This window comes from Artibeus jamaicensis, unplaced genomic scaffold (assembly GCF_021234435.1).
Source record: "Artibeus jamaicensis isolate MK-2021 breed Jamaican fruit bat unplaced genomic scaffold, CSHL_Jam_final scaffold_369, whole genome shotgun sequence".
In the NCBI taxonomy this organism is placed as follows: Eukaryota; Metazoa; Chordata; class Mammalia; order Chiroptera; family Phyllostomidae; genus Artibeus; species Artibeus jamaicensis.
The window spans coordinates 34,395,511-34,413,597 of record NW_026522042.1 but is presented as its reverse complement, the minus strand read 5'-3'; the positions used below and the strand labels follow the sequence as shown (position 1 = coordinate 34,413,597).

Sequence of the window (18,087 nt, the reverse complement as noted above, 5' to 3'; positions counted from 1 at the left end):
GGCCCCGCAGCAGAAGGGCTCGAGCGCTTCCGGGTCGGGTGACGGAGCACCGCGCGCGGCAGATTCAAAGCGCGGGCGGGGCTGGCGGGCCGTGTGGCTGCCGTGGCGGAGGTGGTGTCGGATGTGGTGGCGGCGCGGGGCGTCAGGCGGCGGCCACGCTCGGGCCGGCTACTCGGTGCTCGTGGCTGCGACGGCGGAGCCATGGACCAGGCCGTGGGCGATCTGAAGCAGGCACTGCCCTGCGTGGCTGAGATGCCGAAAGTCCATGTGGAGGTGCACCAGCGGAGCGGCAGGTGAGCCCGCAGGACCCGACGGGATAGGACCAGGGTAGCCCTGAGCGGATTCCGCAGCTGCGTGGCCCCTACCGATATAACATTTGGTCCAGACGCAGACCGGAGCTCATTGCGGACCTATCTGGCGTGACTCGGAACGGGGCGCACGCAGTCCTGCCGGGCACAGCCCAGGAAAGCTGGAAGTTGGGAAGGGCCAGATACTCAAAAGAGTTTTCAGTTTTGTTTCAGAACCAGTCATCCGGGCCGTCAGGTGGCAAGGTGGGCCGAATGGAGCCTTGAGTGCCGAGCCAAAAGTGTTAGGTTTTCTCAGAGTGAATGCCAGGCCTCGGACACTTATTAAAATGCAGACTCCTGACCTGATCCCACAGCTGTGAGGTTTCCTTCTTTCACTAATAATAGGAAATGGCCAACATTTATTGAATGCTTACTACATGCCAGGCAATGTCCCTAAACACTTTGAATATATTGACTAATCTTCATAGTAGCCTAGTGTAGCAAGAAGTCTTGCTACTGCCCCATCTATCTGATGGAGAGCTGAGGCGCAAAGTCCTTGGGCTGCTCCGGGGCCACACAGCTAGCAGGCAGTAATGAGTGACTCTAGCTTTGATTCCCTGGCAGGCCTGCTTCCTCCTCCTCTGTTCTTAAAGTGCTGCACTTTCTTATGTATACCCTGATTTCTTAAAAAAAAACCAAAAACGTACTGTTGAAATTTTGCTTTTTAACCTGGAACTGATCTGTGTGTTTTGCATGTTTGTCCAGCACAGCAAAAAAAGAAGATATAAAGCTGAGTGTTAGAAAGCTCCTTAACAGGCATAATATTGTGTTTGGTGATTACACATGGACTGAGTTTGATGAACCTTTTCTGACCAGAAATGTGCAGTCTGTTTCCATTGTTGACACAGAATTAAAAATTAAAGACTCACAGGTAAGTTATTAACTTCCAGGGGGAAGAAACAGTTAACCTGTAGCTGAGTAGAAAGTTGGGGCCCTGAATGTCTGCTTGCTGCTTTGATAGCATATGTCAGAAACTGGTTTGCCTTGATTACCTGTTGGTTTGACAACCAGACAAGTACTGGCTCTCTGGCAGGAGCCAGAATCTGGGAGTAGACGTGGCCTCAGGGTCAGCATGCTGTGAATGCAGGCAGGGAGAGATTGGAAACCAGGAATTAGCATGCAGCACCCTAGAATAGACGGCTGCGCCGAGGAGGTCTGTGAGCCTTCTCTCGTATTCTTTCAGTAAACATATTTATGGGTGCTCAGCATGTGTTAGGACCATAGGATGTATGGGAACAGCAGAGATGAGGAAAAGGGCTTGCCTTCTTGAAGCTCTTCATCTAGCCCAACATACCATCACCCACCATCTTACAGAGTTCATGTGTGGGAGCTAAGGAGAGCTTTGTGTAACAGTGTGGAGGAGTTGTGGCAGTTTGGAAAAACAACCCAAAGTGCCTGCCTCGGGAAGATGCGCCACTGATACCTGGGCAATTTCTGTTCTTATGAAGAGTCAATTTGGAAGAATTGGTATGGCACTAAAATAATGCTTAGGTGGTGGACCTCCCTGCTCTTACATTAGGACCAACATTTATGGCATGGTTGGAGTTTTAGCCATACTGATATCTGATGCCATTGTACTCAATTTTGGCCAGCCTGGGGGGAAATGGAGAGCTTTCCAGCACTTGTGGAGGGACAGTTAGCACAGCCTAACTGGAGGGTGTGGGTGCTACCCACTAAACATCTTTGATTACAGATTCACCTCAAGGAATTTATTTTACCAGATAATTATGTAATTTTGTAGAGATGTGTGAACAAGTATTATTAATAATAGCTAAAAATTTGAAATATTTTAACTATCCATAAGAGATTGGCAAACATCTGACACATTTATACCAAATATGATATAACGATGAAAAAGAAAGATTTCTATTTACCAATGTAAAATGCCTCTAAGCGCTAGTGAGTGGGAAAAGCATGGATAGAAAACTGTGATAGAATCACTTTTGTGGATGTGTTATAGATTAACGTCTGTGAGGTTGGATGTTGGGAACTTTGATATTTTCCATTCTATATATGCAATTTTTCAACATACATCTGTTACTTTTGTAACTATAAAAACAATAAAGTTGTTTTGTCAGAGAGTTATTAGACCGTAAAAGGAGAGAGGGGATAAACATGTTTAAAAGAGCTAATTCTAAATCTAATAAAATAATAGCCTTTGTATGTAATCTCAGAGTTAGTTTTAAACATTGCATCTTCAGTCTTTATTTTTGGATTTTAACATTAAAAATGGACTTTAGAGTCCTGGCCAGTGTGGCTCAGTTGGTTGGAGCATTGTACTGTAAAGCAAAGGTTACAGTTCATTTCCTGGTCTTTGTGCCTGGGTTGCAGGTTCAGTTCCTAGTTAGGGCACATACAAGAGGCAGCAGATTAATGTTTCTCTCCCTTCCTTCCCCTCTAAAATCATGACCGTGTTCTTGGGTAAGGATTTTAAAAAATGGACTTTAGAATTAAAAAATGAGTGGTTTTTCCATTTGTGTAGATTTATTTGATTTTCCTTCTCATCACAGCCCATCAATTTGAGTGCGTGCATTGTTGTATTTTACATCTTCCACCTGAGTGAAGATGGCCCCACCAGTGAAAATTTGGAAGAAGAGACAGAAAATATAATTGCAGCAAATCATTGGGTTCTACCTGCAGGTACGTGTGATAGGTGGAGCATGCTGAGTCCATGAGGTCAGAGGGTGTCACATGCCTCAGACTTACCAAGTCATTTAGCCAAAGAGATTTGGTTTGTTTTGTAGGCCTTCAGGGCATCTTATTTCTTATAAAATGGTAAGTATATTACAGAAGAATAAGATACAGGATTCCTTTGGACTAGTTCTTCATAGATGGTATTCGTTGAGAATGTAAACTGTACTCTTTTTTCCTGCCCAGTTGGTCAGTTCTGTTGGACTCCTTCCTCCTACTGTCCTGATGCTTGTTTGTGGACTTGCCATTGTGTTCTTGCAGGCAGGGTTAACTCCGTCATCAAGTTTTATGTCTGATGTCCTAATGGCTAGACTAGACCTGCTGGTCTGCCTTGCCCAAGTATTGACTTACCACAGGGGTGTCAAACTCGTTTTCACCAGGGGCCACATCAGCCTTGTGGTTGCCTTCAAAGGGCCTAATTTTAGGACTGTATAAATGTAACTGCTTCATAACAGTTAAGCGAGAGCTCGGCATTGCTGCCGGGTAGAAACAAGGTGTCAAGCCAGATAAAACAAGGAAGAGGGTGGGATTCGGCCCACAGGCCTTTGTGTATGCCACCTATAGCTTATAGGGAGAGTGGTGGATTCAGTCTGTTCTGTGTAAAGTGTGGGTCCACAAGAGATGACTGTGCATAAGAACATGACAAAAAATAACTCTTAACCAGTTATATTATTTGTCAGAAGAAGTCCTATGTAACTGGCATTTATTTTACATATTTAATTTTTTTTTTTAAGATTTCACTTATTTGTCTTCAGAGGGGAAGGGAAGGAGAGAGGGAGAGAAATATCAATGTATGGTTGCCTCTCGTGCATCCCCTGCTGGAAATTGGCCTGCAACCCAGGCATGTGCCCTGACTGGGAATCGAACGGTGATCCTTTGGTTGGCAGGCTCTCACTCAATCCACTGAGCTACACCAGCCAGGGCTACATATTTCACGAAAAATTTTTAAAATGTAACTTCCCTGTAATCATACACTTCACATACCACATATGAAGCAGGGGAGAGCATTGGTGGCCCAGGGAAGGTCTAGCTGGTAGGTATAATGCTTGCTTTTCTAAAGTAAGTTTTTGTTTTATTTTGTCACAGCTGAGTTCCATGGGCTGTGGGACAGCCTGGTGTATGATGTGGAAATAAAATCTCACGTAAGTTGCACTTTATCCCCCAAAGTCCCCGTTGTTTGAAGTGGAATCATTATTGTGTTGCTCTCTAGCACCTCTGAGCTCTTTGACTCAAATGGGCTTTTGGGAGCCACTATCAGCCAGCAGCCAGTATTCTGGATGCCTGTCCTCTGGGATTGCTCCCAGGTAGACCTGGTCTCTGGGGCATCCCCTGAGGGGGAAGAGGGAGGGTGCTGAACGTGAAGACAGCTTCAGTGGAGTTTTACCCTTAGGAACCCTTGGGGGCTGAGGAGACTCTGCCACAGGGCACACAGAGCAGGTGGACAGGATCCAGCAAGTACCGGCGTGTCCAAACCCCCTTTGTGGGGAAGGGTCCTTCTGCATGGCGTGGGGGCACTATGAGTCTGTATCCTGTCCCTCCAGGCTGCTCTAGGCAGCCACAGTGAGACAAGGGAGTCTTGGCTATTATTTTTTGGTAAGTGTGCTGTGTGCTTGCCTACTGCTCCTACTTGATAAGTCCCTTAGTTATTTTTTAAAAGATTTATTTGTTTATTTTTGAGAGAGAGGGAAAGAGAGGGAGAGAATCATCAATTGGTTGCCTCTTGCATGTCCCAGTTGGGGACCTGGCCCACAACCCAGGCATGTGCCCTGACTGGGAATTGAACCCGTGACCTTTCGGTTCTCGGGACAATGCTCAACTCACTGAGACACACCAGTCAGGGTGAGTCCCTTAGTTATTTTGTGCGATCTTGGTATTCTAAATAAAAATGTCTTTGTGTTATCCTTTTTGCTTGTAATAGTAATAGCCAGCACTTACCCTCTTCTGTTTTAAGTTACCTTCTAAAATGAAAGCTTGTGATATACCCGGGAAGTGTTTGGTGGAGGCAGTTGCTGGAGGGCTTTCTCCTGTCCCTGCTGCTCATGTAGGAGCACACATAGTGGGAGCCTTTGCCCGTTGGCTTCTTTATCTGTATTTTTCCTTTCTTTACTCAGCTCCTTGATTATGTGATGACAGCATTACTGTTTTCAGACAAGAATGTCAACAGCAATCTCATCACCTGGAACCGGGTGGTGCTGCTTCATGGTAAAGCATGTGGGGTTGCATTTTATAAGATAGACTGTGTGATGTCAGGCTTTACTCGTATCTTTGTCCTGCTCCAAGGAGTTACAGCAGTTTTGTTCTGGTGGAGCCAGAGTTGTCCTAAAATGTTCCTTCTTTGAGAAGCCTGTGCAGCTCACATTACTCTGAACATTTGTTGCGTGACCTTTCATTTGTTAGCCACCCAGTTACTGCCTTGTGACTTTTTTATATTATTATTAAACTTTTCAGTTAACTCTTATTTCCCCAACTGATGATAAACTCCTGGAAAAGAAATTGCCTCATGTTTCCTTGTAATATTCTTCAAGCTTTGTTTTATGAGTAGTAAACTGCAAAACCCCGATTTACAGAAATTCTGTCTGGTTCTTCTCAGAGGAAAATAGTGGGTATTTTTCTTGACATTGGATGGGAAGAAATCTAGGATACCCAAACTAGAGTGATGTAGGATTTCAGAATAACTAACCTCTTTATGCCAATTAATATAGATATTTCGATTATTTTTTATTTAGAACCTGTTATATATTTTCTCTTTTGTTTTTCAATATGTTTGCAGAAAGTCAGAGTTTAACATGTCAGCATTTTCTGTTAGATGCATTTGTTCTTCTGCATTTGTCACCTCAGAACCTCTGCAAGGCATGCTAGGTGACACACAGAGCAAGAAGCTCTACAACCAAGGGTCCTCACCTGCATCCTCAGATTTAGTATGGGGTGCAGGCCCAGGGAGAAATGTCCATAGTGGAAGACAGTGCTGCAGTGCACTGCAGACACAGCAGGCTTCAGTGCCTGAGTGCTGATGGTTAGCTGGAAAGGTGTGTTTGACCTTTGAAAGGGGCCACATAGAGGATGTGAGGGGACAAGAAAGGTGTCCATGAAGACATTAGACCAGGAAATGCAGTGATTGTGTAGACTGCTGAGTGGGCACCTGGGCCCCAGAAGCAGGGTTTGTGCCAGTAGTAGTGGAAGTTAAGACCAGAAACACAAGTTAACTTCCTATTAGAAGGAAACAGAGAAGGACTTTCAAAGTGTATTGGTAATATTTTATGGCATTTATTCTGCTAGCAGACTTCATTGTGAGTTAACAAGCACTTGTAATAACATAGTATTGAACTCTCTGTTTATTTTGTATTCTGGGAAAATGCAACCGCTGTTGTTTTAAGAAGTTGGATATAGCACTGACTTATACACATATTTGCTTAAATTTTGTTACAGGTCCTCCAGGAACTGGAAAGACATCCCTGTGTAGAGCTCTGGCTCAGAAATTGACCATTCGACTTTTAAACAGGTACCTTGGGTGGTTTGAAAGAAGGAAGTAGCAAGAATGGGATTTCCTGCTTTCCCTTTATAATAATAGGAGCTATCTTTATTTTTAAATAACTTTATGTGATAAGTAAGGTCCCTCTCAATGTAAATGAATTTCTCTATATTCATCATAGTCTTAAGTTATGATTTCAGTTTTTTTTAATTTATGGAGACTTGCTTAATGACCAGCATGTGGTCTCTCCTGCTGACTGTTCATGTGCACTTCGGAGAACGTGTTTCTGCTCTTCTTGGACGGTGTGTTTTGTGGATGTCAGCTCAGGGTACTCAGTGTCCCTGCTGACGGTCTGGTCTGCTATTCCATCACTTACTGGACAGGAATGGCCAAGCCTCTAAGAGTGGATTTGTCTGTGTGTCCTTGATTTCTGTCTGTTTTCAGGTTTATGGTTTCATCGCATTTGGGAAATAGTTAACCATTATCTTATTAACTAATTTTCTTGCCCCCCCTTTTCTGAGAGTACATTTATTTGCACGTTAGCCTACGTGATACTATTTCACAGGCAACTGATATGCTTTTTTGTATTTTCAGGTACAAAAATTTGTCTGTGTTTCATTTTGGATAGTTTTCTGCAATATCTAATTTGCTTTTGATTCCAATCAACAACATTTTCATTTCTGATAGTGAATTTTTTTCCTCTGGGGTTTTCTTTGATTCCTTTTATACTTTTCACCATGTTCTGTTAAAATCCTTGAGCAATTTATAATAACTGTTTTAATGTTCTTGTTGACTAAATTCATAACCATTATTTCTGAGTCTATTGTATTTCTTCTGGTTACAGGACACATTTTATGCCCTTGGCATGTCAGGTAATTTTTGTTTGAATGTGGATGTTGTGATTTGAAGTGTCTGGGCTCTGTAAAGACTGTTGGGTCTTGTTTTGGTAGGCATTTCAGTTACTTATGATTTATTGTGATCCTTTTGAGGTTTATTTTTTAAGCTTTGTCAGTGAGGGGTCTAAGTATAGTGCAGTTTTAATTCTCAAGTAAAATTTGAGAGGCCTCTGCTGGGGTCTCAGCTGAACACCTCGAATGAGTAATAAGTATTCTCCACTTTGGCTATCTGTGTGAGTTCCAGGAACCATTTAGCTCACAGATCTAGACAGCCTGCTTGTAGCTGGATTTCCCTGCCCATAGATGTCCAAGTGTTCAGTAAACACTTAGAGGGACCCCAGGATGATTTTTGGTGCTTTATTTTTGAAAATCTGCCTCCCCTCTGGACCTCTGCTCTCCAGCGCCTTGCTGCTTTCAGGGTCCTTGAACTCTGACCTTTGTCTTCTCAATTCAGAACAATGGCTTTGCTCTTCGTGGGTCCTTTGCTAGTGCTCCAGGCAGAGAGCCTGGTGATTGTAGTGCTTACCTTATTTCCCTTCCCTTGGGTCCTCGGGTGCCTGTTCTGCTGTCCAGTTCCCTTCATAGATGTTTCATTTGTTCTGTCCAGTGTTGTAATTGGTGAAGGCAGGGGTAAATCTGCTGCCTGTTAACTCCTGTTTGGATTTAGAAAAGGAAATCCTGTGAGATATAAAAATTTACTTTCTTTTCAAAATGTCTTCTTAAGTATTTTTACATAGGGAAATGCTTTATTTTAACTCTTTATTTTATGCTTGGCAACTTGGCCTTTGTCTTGACATATTGAAATGTGTTTAAAGATCTCTAGGGGCAGTTTCCTAACACACCAGAGAGTGAAAATGTTATTACAAGAAATACAAGTTTTCCCAGTACTGTCATGCACCACATAACTACGTTTCGGTCAATGGCAGATCGCATGTATGATGGTGGTCCCATAAGCTGAAAAATTCCTATTGCCTAGTGACATCATAGCCATCATAATGTCAGAGCCCAACGCATTACTCACATGTTTGTGGTGATGCTGCTGTAAGCAAACCCACTGGGCCACCAGTCCTGTAAGTGTATAGCACATAGAATTATGCAAATACGTAGTACTTGATAATGATAGTAAACAACTATGTTACTGGTTTATATGTTTACTATGTCTTTTATTGTTATTTTACAGTGTACTTTTTCTACTTAAAAAGAGTTTTCTATAAAATAGTATGTATGGCCCTGGCTGGTGTAGCTCAGTGAATTGAGTGCAGGCCTGCAAACCAAAGGATCACGGTTCAAGTCCCAGTCAGGGCACATGCCTGGGTTGCAGGCCAGTTCCCAGCAGGGGATGCACGAGAGGCAACCATACATTGATATTTCTCTCCCTCTCTCCTTCCCTTCCCCTCTAAAGATAAATAAACAAATCTTTAAATAAATATATATATATATATAAATAAATAAAACCGTGTGTATGCCTTGTTACGCTGGTACCATGCATCTTGTGATTACTGTGTCTCTTGATGGCATCACTTTCTCTTGTGCTTGACTTAGTCTCGTCTCGTCTTGCACAGCGACAGGCTGTACAGGCTGGTAGCCCAGGGGCAGTGGGTTGTACCGCAGTCTGGGTGCGTAGTGGGCTGTGCGCACGGGTCTGTGTAAGTGCCTCTGTGATGCTCTCCCAACAGTGAAATCACCTGACTGCCCATGTTCTCAGAATGCATCCCTGTCATTAAGTGACTGTACAAAGACCCGGAAATATATATTTATCTTGTATTTATCTTATAAACTGCAAAAAGAAGCCTTAGCAAGCATTTTTTGCTCACTTTATTTAATCAAAATGCTTTATAATTAATTAACTCTGTTTAATTCTCAACCCAGTCTTTATTTTATTATATTGTCTGTCTTTCCTCTCCCCTCTTTTGTGAACAGAATTAGTAAATGGTCTTTTTCTCATTTTTAAATGAAAAGTCAGTAATACTTTTGGAAGGTGATTCTTTTCCTTCTGTGGACTTACGGCATGAAAGAAACTGGAGAGGACTTGGGGTCAGCTTCTGTCCCCTTTCAGTCTGGCTTCCTGTGTGAATCTAGTGAGAACTAAGTATGTCCGGACTTACCAGCCATCTTCTGAGTGACCAGAGTGTTAGCGCTGGATGTCATTCAGTCAGTGTGTAAGGTTCACTTTTTGCCATCTGAGCACCCAGGGTGCTAGTGTTTGTGCTGGAAAACAAATTGTCACATTCTTTAATGTTTTGTGAAAGGAGGAAAAAATACTCAGATCTAGCCAAAACTTCTCATGCTTGTGTAGACTTATTTACTGTATTAGTACCAGTGGCACTTTTTGAACATAAATATAAATTACAAGTAGATTAAAAGTTAGAGGGATTTTATTCTTGTTTTAATTCAAATGAAGGTATTATATTCAGTTTAAAATGTTTAATTTACTTTAACCAGAACTGTTGGTTGTATTCTGTTAGATTTTTTTTACTTACTTACTATGCAGATTCTAGGTACCTTGATTCTTTGTCAGTGATTATGATGACTTAACAAGTTAGTCATTCTGACTGTGCTAGGCAGCTAAGAAATGTATTTAATAAGCAAAAGTGCCACCGCTGGGGATGCAGGAGGACTAATTTGCAAAATAATTTTTTAACTATTTTTTGTTATCCTAGGTACCGATATGGACAGTTAATTGAAATAAACAGCCACAGTCTCTTTTCTAAGTGGTTTTCAGAAGTAAGTATTAATATTATAGTTCCCTGTGTTGTCAACCATGTAGTTGAAAAGGTGTCCTGTGTATTAAGCAGACTTTCTGTGCAGCTAACTTTGTGGTCAGAGAAAACTTCTAGAGCTAAGTAGTAACTTGGAAATAGTCTGAGGCCTGAGATGCTGGGTACATCCAGACCTTTGACTGGGTGGGAGAAGACATTCAACATTGTCTGAGGAGAGGGGGGCATCCTGATTTCTAATCCTCAGCTGAGCATGCATTCTGAGCCATATTCAGCCATCCGTGAATTGAGGGGCTTGGACAGGTGATGTCACAGGTGTCCCTCACTACTGAAGTGCTCTGCTCCAAGCAGCCCTGTCAGTAGGCCCTTCTGGTGGATGAGTGGGGACAGGGAGTGTCCATAAGGAGTATGCCCAGCTGGTTTGCATGTTTGGACCCATAATTCATCTCATTCCCAGTCGTGAGGACACTTGAGTAAGGGAAAGTAAGAGGCAGGCAGACAGGTGAGCTATGTGACCCTGGACAGGAGTTGGTGAGGGACCAAGTCTCAGTGTCCTGGCACATGAAGCAGGGAGAGAAGGCATTTGGATTGACTTCCACCCCTGCAGACCTGGCCTCTCTGATTTAGGGAGTTCTCCGAGGGCCGTCAGGAGACGGTGGGCATGTGGGAGCACCTGGGGTCAGAGTAATACCAGGCCAGGACATGCGTGTGCCAGGCAGCATGATGAATGCAAATCAACACTAAGTGTGTTTTGGTTCCAGAGTGGCAAGCTAGTAACTAAGATGTTCCAGAAGATCCAGGATCTAATTGATGACAAAGACGCTCTGGTGTTCGTGCTGATTGATGAGGTAGGCACATGCAGACATTAAACCTATGATAGAGGAAATTCAAAACTTAATGTTTCTTACTGTTGCCAGGGTGCAACCAGCCCCGTGCTCAGCCCACCCTCCATCGGGCGGTCAGTGTCTCATGCAGCCCTGTCTTCCTTGGCATCGCACATGTTGAGCTCCGCGCACACCAAGGCACCCGTCATACCCACTCGTTTGTTTATTCACTTGCTCAGTTGATGTGTTCCGTAGCTGCCCTGTGGGGCCAGGTACTGTGATTTTTGACCCATTGCTCTGTCCCCGCAGGTGGAGAGCCTCACGGCTGCCCGTAATGCCTGCAGGGCAGGCACTGAGCCTTCGGATGCCATCCGTGTGGTCAATGCTGTCTTGACCCAAATTGATCAGATTAAAAGGTAATACAGTCACCTGCCACTTAACAATGGCATACTTTCTGAGAACTGCATCATTAGGTGATTTGCTATTGTGTGAGCATCACAGAGGCATTTACATAAACCCAGATGGCATAGCCCACAACACACCTAGGCTGTATGATGTGCCTGCTGCTCCTCAGGCACAAGCCTATACAGCCTGCTACTGTACTGAATACTGTGGGCATTTGTAACACATGGTAAGTATGTGTGTCTGCACATACCTAAACATAGGAAATGTCCAGTAAAAATATAGTATAAAAGAGAAAAGTATATGTGTGCACTCGTGTTGGGGGAACAAGGTAAGGACTGTGGAGGGAAGCTCTGGAGGAAGAGTAGACATCAGGAAGAAGGAGAGAAGAGAGGATGAAAAAGGAAGAGCAGAGATCAAGGGAGACCCAGAGAGATAAAGCCTGAGACAAAAAAAATAATAATAAAAGGAAGAAATGGGAAGGGGAATGAGTTTGTATGCATGAGTGTGTGTGTGTGTCTGTGTGCGTGCAGGGGTGTGTGGGCCCCTGGTCTCCTCTCTCTCCCTTGCCACCTCTGGGGTTCCAGCCATGGACAGGTGCACAAGTGGGAGGACAGCATGCTGAGCCTTCTCATCTATTTAAACCCCCCAGAGCTAGCAGTAAAATCAACATTGTAGTCAGGTCCAGCTTTTTCTTCTAACTTCATAAGTTTTAACCTGGACTGCTGTTGGGGCAGGAAGTGTAGCCAGCTGAACAATGGTTAAACACTTGGAACCTTCAGGGGCATCTCTTGACATTCCCTGTGTACAGTAGCATATCATCAAGTCACAGGGGCACAGGGTGACTGATCCTCGCTCCTCTGTCTCCAGGCACTCCAACGTGGTGATTCTGACCACTTCCAACATCACAGAGAGGATTGACGTGGCCTTCGTGGACAGGGCAGACATCAGGCAGTATATCGGGCCACCTTCTGCAGCAGCTATCTTCAAAATCTACCTCTCCTGTTTGGAAGAACTGATGAAGGTGTGTACTTTGATTTTGCTTTTTCTCTCTCTACCAACCAGTATGTTTCTTATATTTTTTAATTCCCTGGCATAACTTAAAATAGCTAGTTTCAATATGGAATAAAGTATTTTGACATGGCATTAAACATTTTCTTAGATTGAAAATTTCAGTTCTATCTGGAAAGTTTTGTTAATAGTCAAAATATTATAGCCACTGACTCAATATGTTTGCTCTTTTGGCACAAAATGATCATCATGATTGTTTGATCCACCTGTAGGTGATGAGTGAGTGGGAGGGGTGTGGGCTGTGGTCAGCATTCCTGGCAAGTTCTAGTTCTCATGGCCTTTGCAAATGACCCACTCTCCGGGCCTCATTTTCCTCCCCTGAAAGAAAACGATAGAGGTCCTTGTTCATAGGAAGGTCATCCTGACTGGAAGGTCCTTCAAAATGAGGTCATCTGACTGGAGGTTGTTCACAGATGATCTGACTAGAGGTCATGATTCACAGGGAGGCCATCTGACTGGAGGTTATAGTTGAGAAGGAGGTTAGTTAACTAGATGTCATAGTTCACAGGAAAGTTATCCTTACTAAAGGTTCACAGCCTATCATCGGCTATAGTGTTCATATCCCTTTGGTCCCATGTTCTAGTGATGGCAGTGAACATAGTATCACAGTCGGTCTCTTACAATCCAGTCTAACAGGAACCTGACATGCGCCCAGTGCCAGGAGCTCTGGACACTGGAGGGTCGTGGGCAGTAACCAAGCCAGCCAACAAGTAGGCATTTACACGGTCATCATAGTAATGGCATCATTATAATTGCTAATAGGGTGGGATCAATCCTCTCCCACTCCCCCAGCCCCAATCCACCAGGATCCTGGCACCATGGATCTCAAGCCTCAACATCCTCAACAAGGATGACACAGCCTCTGTGACAGGGACAGGAGAGCTGCCCTCAGCACTGGTCTCAGAGCTGGGGGAGCACTGTCCTGGCATGTGCATCCTGTCCTACTTTCCTGTAGTGTGGGAGAGGGAGGGGGCCCCATGGAGCTTAGATTTGAAACCCCACATGACCATCAGAAGTGTAGTGATGCAGTATTGCTGCCAAGAAGCCAGTGTGATGGCAGATCCTGCTGCAGATCACCAGCTGCCTTCTGTGTGCTGTCGGACTCACACTTGTGTTCTGAATCCAGGGGATGTCCTAAGGGTTAGCCAGGTGCATGAACTTTTCCTGGGAGCTGGGCATGTGGCCAGGCATTGTTTTTTTTATAGAGTTTATAGGGAGTTAAAGCATTCCACTGTTTCAGTAGAGATTTGGTTAGTCCTGAAGGCTAAAATGTGATTTTTGCCCTCTCTGTCAAGATCCTGAGGTACCACCATTCTTATATGAGCTCGGAGGCCACCACTTGTCAGTGGAGTGGTGGCAGGAGGGCAACTCAGAGGAAGGTGCAGGGAGCCTGAGGAAGTCAGGCACTTAGTTAGGCAGGGTTTGGAACACACCAAACACAAACCCTGTTTCTTAACTTTACCCATAATCCTCACCAAACCTCCAAAATGTGTGGAGAAAGTCATTCCTTCTCTCTCCTCTCTCCTGGCTCCTGAATTGAAACAGCTCACGTTAAAATTCATTTAGTAGTGGTTATTGTAGCAATTTGACAGTTCAGTATGGCTACTTCACAGAACGTCCAATGTGCAGGCATGTGGTTTACAAGGTGAACTGTGAGGCTGAGACCTTTGGTCTATGTTATTCTGCCAAATGAGAGTCTTGTCTTAAAAGCAAAAAACACAGACCCTTTTTGAAAGATGGGTGAAGTCCTGGCTCCAGGGCCTAGCTGGAGATGGCCTTTGCCATCTACAAGTTGTGTCACATCCTTGAAACTGAATACTGGACTGGACTCCCATGTCGGTGCATGGTAAGGACATATTTTGGCCAAAGAATAGAGGCCGGTTCTCTGCTTGTTTCAGAGACATGTTTTGTTGTTTGTATTCTTTGTTGGAAGAAGCAGGGAAGTATATGGTGTGCATATGCGCCCACAGCCACCCGTGAGAAGGGAACTGGCCTGTTTCCTGGTCAGCTGTGTATGTTTAATGACCCTGTTCGCATGTCTATGAAATGTGATGTGGATTATGTTCATTCTTTCAGTGCTATCCTGTTGCTGACCACGTACATTCTGTCCCCTGTCTTCTCAGTGTCAGATCATATACCCTCGCCAGCAGCTGCTGACCCTCCGCGAGCTAGAGATGATTGGCTTCATTGAAAACAACGTGTCAAAGTTGAGCCTCCTTTTGAGTGAAATTTCAAGGTGGGAATGGACCTAATTTTTGTAACCATGAAAAGTCCATTTGCTATAGTAACAGGAAGTCATAATTAACTGTAGCCATCTGGGGTAGTGGTTGTGGGGTCAGAGAACAGGGAGTTGAATCCCAACTCATCACTCACAGGCTGGGGGAGCTCTGAGAGCCTAAAAACCCTTGGGGCTGGGTTTCTGGGCCAGAGGATGGAAGTCCAGGGTCAGTAGCGCTTCCAGGTTCTCAGATCAAGGCTTCGGGGATCAAGGGAAGGTAGGAAAATGGAGCAGAGCCTCAGAGGACACTTAGCATTCAAATAAACTAGACAGAAATGTGGAAGGCCATGGACACTGTGTGCAAGGACTTCAGTGGGTTATATGCTGAGGGCTGAGTAAGGGAAGCTTCCAAGTTCTAACCAGAGAGTTTGAACTTTATTCTGAGACGTGAAGCATGTAGAAGGTTTTTGAACAAAGGGATCGCATAAAGAACAGTATTTTTTAAAGATTTTTTTTGGATTGTCTGTTGAAGAAATGGGACAGAGGGGAGCAGTTCAGAGATTTGTGTAAAAATTAATAAAGATGTGAGGTAATCCATGCCACTGGGTAGGCACTGTAGTCCCTGAGCACGATGGTGCCCATGGGTGGCCCATCAGGGCAGCAAGGACTCTATCCTACTTGGAGCAGTAGCTGAGTACTAAGGGAGACCAGCCCCACTTGCAGGGTTGTGGGAGAAGGGACGTTCAGAGACGCGGGTGGGGAAAGTAGTCTTGAAATACACAGTTGTTCACATGGAATTGACGTCCCTGAACTTGGTCACATTCACAGGAAGAGCGAGGGCCTCAGTGGCCGCATCCTGAGAAAACTCCCTTTTCTGGCTCATGCGCTGTACATTCAGGTATGTTTTCCGCAGCCATCTTCTGCCTCTAGGTACTTTTTCCAAACACTCTGTCCAGCAGGGTGTGGCCTTGCTAGGAGTCACACTTAATTTCTTTGGGGTGGATATCTGTCTTATTTTACCTCAGTTTCTAAAGGGACAGCCTCCTGGGGCTGTAGGAGGCTCTAGTCTTGATGCCTTAGCTGTGGAGCCCTCTTAAGCCCTTTGGGAGGAGGTGGCCCTGCCGTGTGTCTCTGCTCACACACATCGAAAGCTCACATCAAAGCCTCAGAGGTACTCATGACCCTCAGGCCTGAGCTTAGCCCACACAGAGCAGTGGCCCGGAGTTGCTCCCTCTGCTGTCTGCATCAAGGATGGGGTGGGTGCTGCCAGTGGCCCCCAGGGGTGAGGGTCACCCCACTGACTCCTGCACGTTTTTCCAGGCCCCCACCGTCACCATCGAGGGCTTCCTCCAGGCCCTTTCCCTGGCGGTGGACAAGCAGTTTGAAGATAGAAAGAAGCTTTCCTCTTGTGTTTGATCTGGGTCCCCCACCTCTGGTTTCCAAGTCATGAACACAAGCAGTGAGGTCATTTTTTCAGACATCTTTGTACAACATGGCGTAGACCTGCAGAGCAAAGCGTTGTTGAAAGGCATGTGCCGTATTTGCATATTTTTCAATGCATATTAGAAGGCCTATCATTTTCCATGTTTTAAAGGGTGATATAGGTCAAGTTCTATTGGCTCTTTGTAAAGAACTGCTTAGATGTGTTTATTTCATCCTGCCTGCAGTTGATCAGACACAAAATGTTGACAAATTTTGTTTAAAAAATGATGATTGATATAGGTTAGGGAAACGAGAGAAATTTTATCGCCATAAATAAGAATGTGGTCGTAGCATTAAAAATGTACACATCACTCGAGATAGAAGGCAGCAGTTGCTATCTGAAGTGAGCTTGTCTCATTTCAGACTATTTAATGGATAAGGAAACCTATTCTTGTATTACAGAAATCAAGAAAAAAATTCTAGATGAAGTGTCCTTCATAATAGTCAGACCTGGTCCACTTTGTGGGAAAGGTGCAGCCCTTGGTGTTCACTTGAAATGTGTATCTAATTCCCCTCCTAAGCAGCGCAGGCGAGCAGTGCAACAGTATTTCTCCCTGTTCTGTTGAGTAACATTATCAGAGTTCAAATGAAAATTCACGTTAACAGATGTGAAAATTGGAATATTCCACAGAGTATTATGTTTTGCTTTTATCTTATCTCATACTAAAATAAATTTTATATTAGTGCTTTGTACACATTTTTAAAAGAACTTTTAAAAATGTTACCTTTTTTGTTATATAACGTTTTAAGTATTAAAAATTTTTTCCAGAATTTTCTCATTTTGTTTCTCTTATTGCTCCCAACCTCTTTGAATATTACTTAAAAATTACTCACATGATTACTTAACTTTTAACCTGTCTTATTCTTTGAGGATAAAGGCAGAAGGTGCTGTGCCATTTTATGAGGACTGCACACACAGCTGTGGGGAGGGGCCCTTTTAGGCTGCGTGGTGGAAGACCCCTAAAACCATGGCCCACGTGGGTTTTGTCTCTGTGCCATCTGCCAGCCTTGGCTTAGCCAGATCCAGAAACACATCCAGTGACTTTTGCCTTGGAGCCAGGGTCTGGCTCTCTGGTTTTCAAAAGACTCTGTAATGGGGGTGAAGGTGGGGTTTATGGGCACAAGGAAGAGGGTAGGACACTTCATGCCCTAAGTATTGGGGCTGGAGTGGGCAGGGACCATGAAACAACTTTATTTTACAGGTTTGCTGCTCAAATACCCAATGTCCAGGTATCCAGGTGGAAGGAAGGGGTCTGGGGAGGAGAGGGAGCCCCAGGTGCTATGGATAAAGAAACAAACACAGCAAAGGAGACAGCCGTGGGGAAGAGAGCTCAGAAAGAGGTGGGGCAGGGCCTTAGAGCCCAGTCCCTGCTGGCTGAGAATGAGATGTGTGTGAGGACGCAGGTCCACCTACCAGATCTAGAATCATTTCCCAGAAAGTGGGTTCTAGAAGCACTGTGGGTGTGGCTAACACATCTACCCATGGGCCACCAGAGGGCGACACCACTCCACAGGATGTGACCCGGGGTGTTCAGGGTCCACTAAGGCCCCAGGGTAGAAAGCGTGTTCAACTGAGACAACCAGCCAGGCCATGTGTTCCTGTTCAGGCCCCGAGGCCCCCCTCTACTCTCTCACAAGTCATGTGTGTTCATGTACTTATATGTATACACATGTGTATCTGTGCCCGTGAGTTCATGGATACAGACATCTGCGTGTGTGTGTGGGCGCGCGCGCGCGCAGGGGGGGCACAGGGTAGCCCAGGAACATGTGCTCTTAGCCCATCATTCCTCCTCAGGACCTAGCTCACTAGACCTGTGTAAAGAGAAGAGACATGGGCCATTCCTACACCCAGCTGTCCTCCCAGAAGAGGCACCTGCTTCTGATGGGAAGGCCAAGGTATGGGGGTGGGTCACACCTGGGCCCCCAGGTGGAGGACACAAGACCCAGGCTGTTGACCCTCCGTAGGCTGC

General features: G+C 44.8%; 1 protein-coding gene across 2 annotated transcripts; it reads left to right on the top strand.

The window, feature by feature from the left end:
• Positions 1–44: 44 nt before the first annotated feature.
• Positions 45–16,848, top strand: TRIP13 (thyroid hormone receptor interactor 13). Of its 2 annotated transcripts, none has more exons than XM_053657185.1 (13): positions 45–293; positions 1,058–1,218; positions 2,858–2,987; positions 4,125–4,180; positions 5,150–5,240; positions 6,465–6,541; positions 10,068–10,127; positions 10,882–10,968; positions 11,254–11,360; positions 12,217–12,370; positions 14,541–14,653; positions 15,464–15,533; positions 15,956–16,848. In XM_053657185.1, exons 1-13 carry the CDS (start codon positions 266–268, stop codon positions 16,049–16,051), a joined length of 1,230 nt encoding a protein of 409 aa, XP_053513160.1. In that variant the 5' UTR covers positions 45–265; the 3' UTR covers positions 16,052–16,848. The 2 variants fall into 2 exon arrangements, with proteins under 2 accessions (XP_053513160.1, XP_053513159.1); XM_053657184.1 differs by having other exon boundaries at positions 1,053–1,218.
• Positions 16,849–18,087: the final 1,239 nt, after the last annotated feature.

What these genes read in the sequence shown, in the direction of transcription:
- TRIP13 (XM_053657184.1), top strand. Translation starts at nt 202, where the DNA reads ATGGACCAGGCCGTGGGCGATCTGAAGCAGGCACTGCCCTGCGTGGCT. An exon ending in TTCGACTTTTAAACAGGTAC is followed by an intron (nt 6,542 to 10,067) that starts CTTGGGTGGTTT and finishes TATCCTAGGTAC; the next exon opens with CGATATGGACAGTTAATTGA. An exon ending in TTTCTAAGTGGTTTTCAGAA is followed by an intron (nt 10,128 to 10,881) that starts GTAAGTATTAAT and finishes TTTTGGTTCCAG; the next exon opens with AGTGGCAAGCTAGTAACTAA.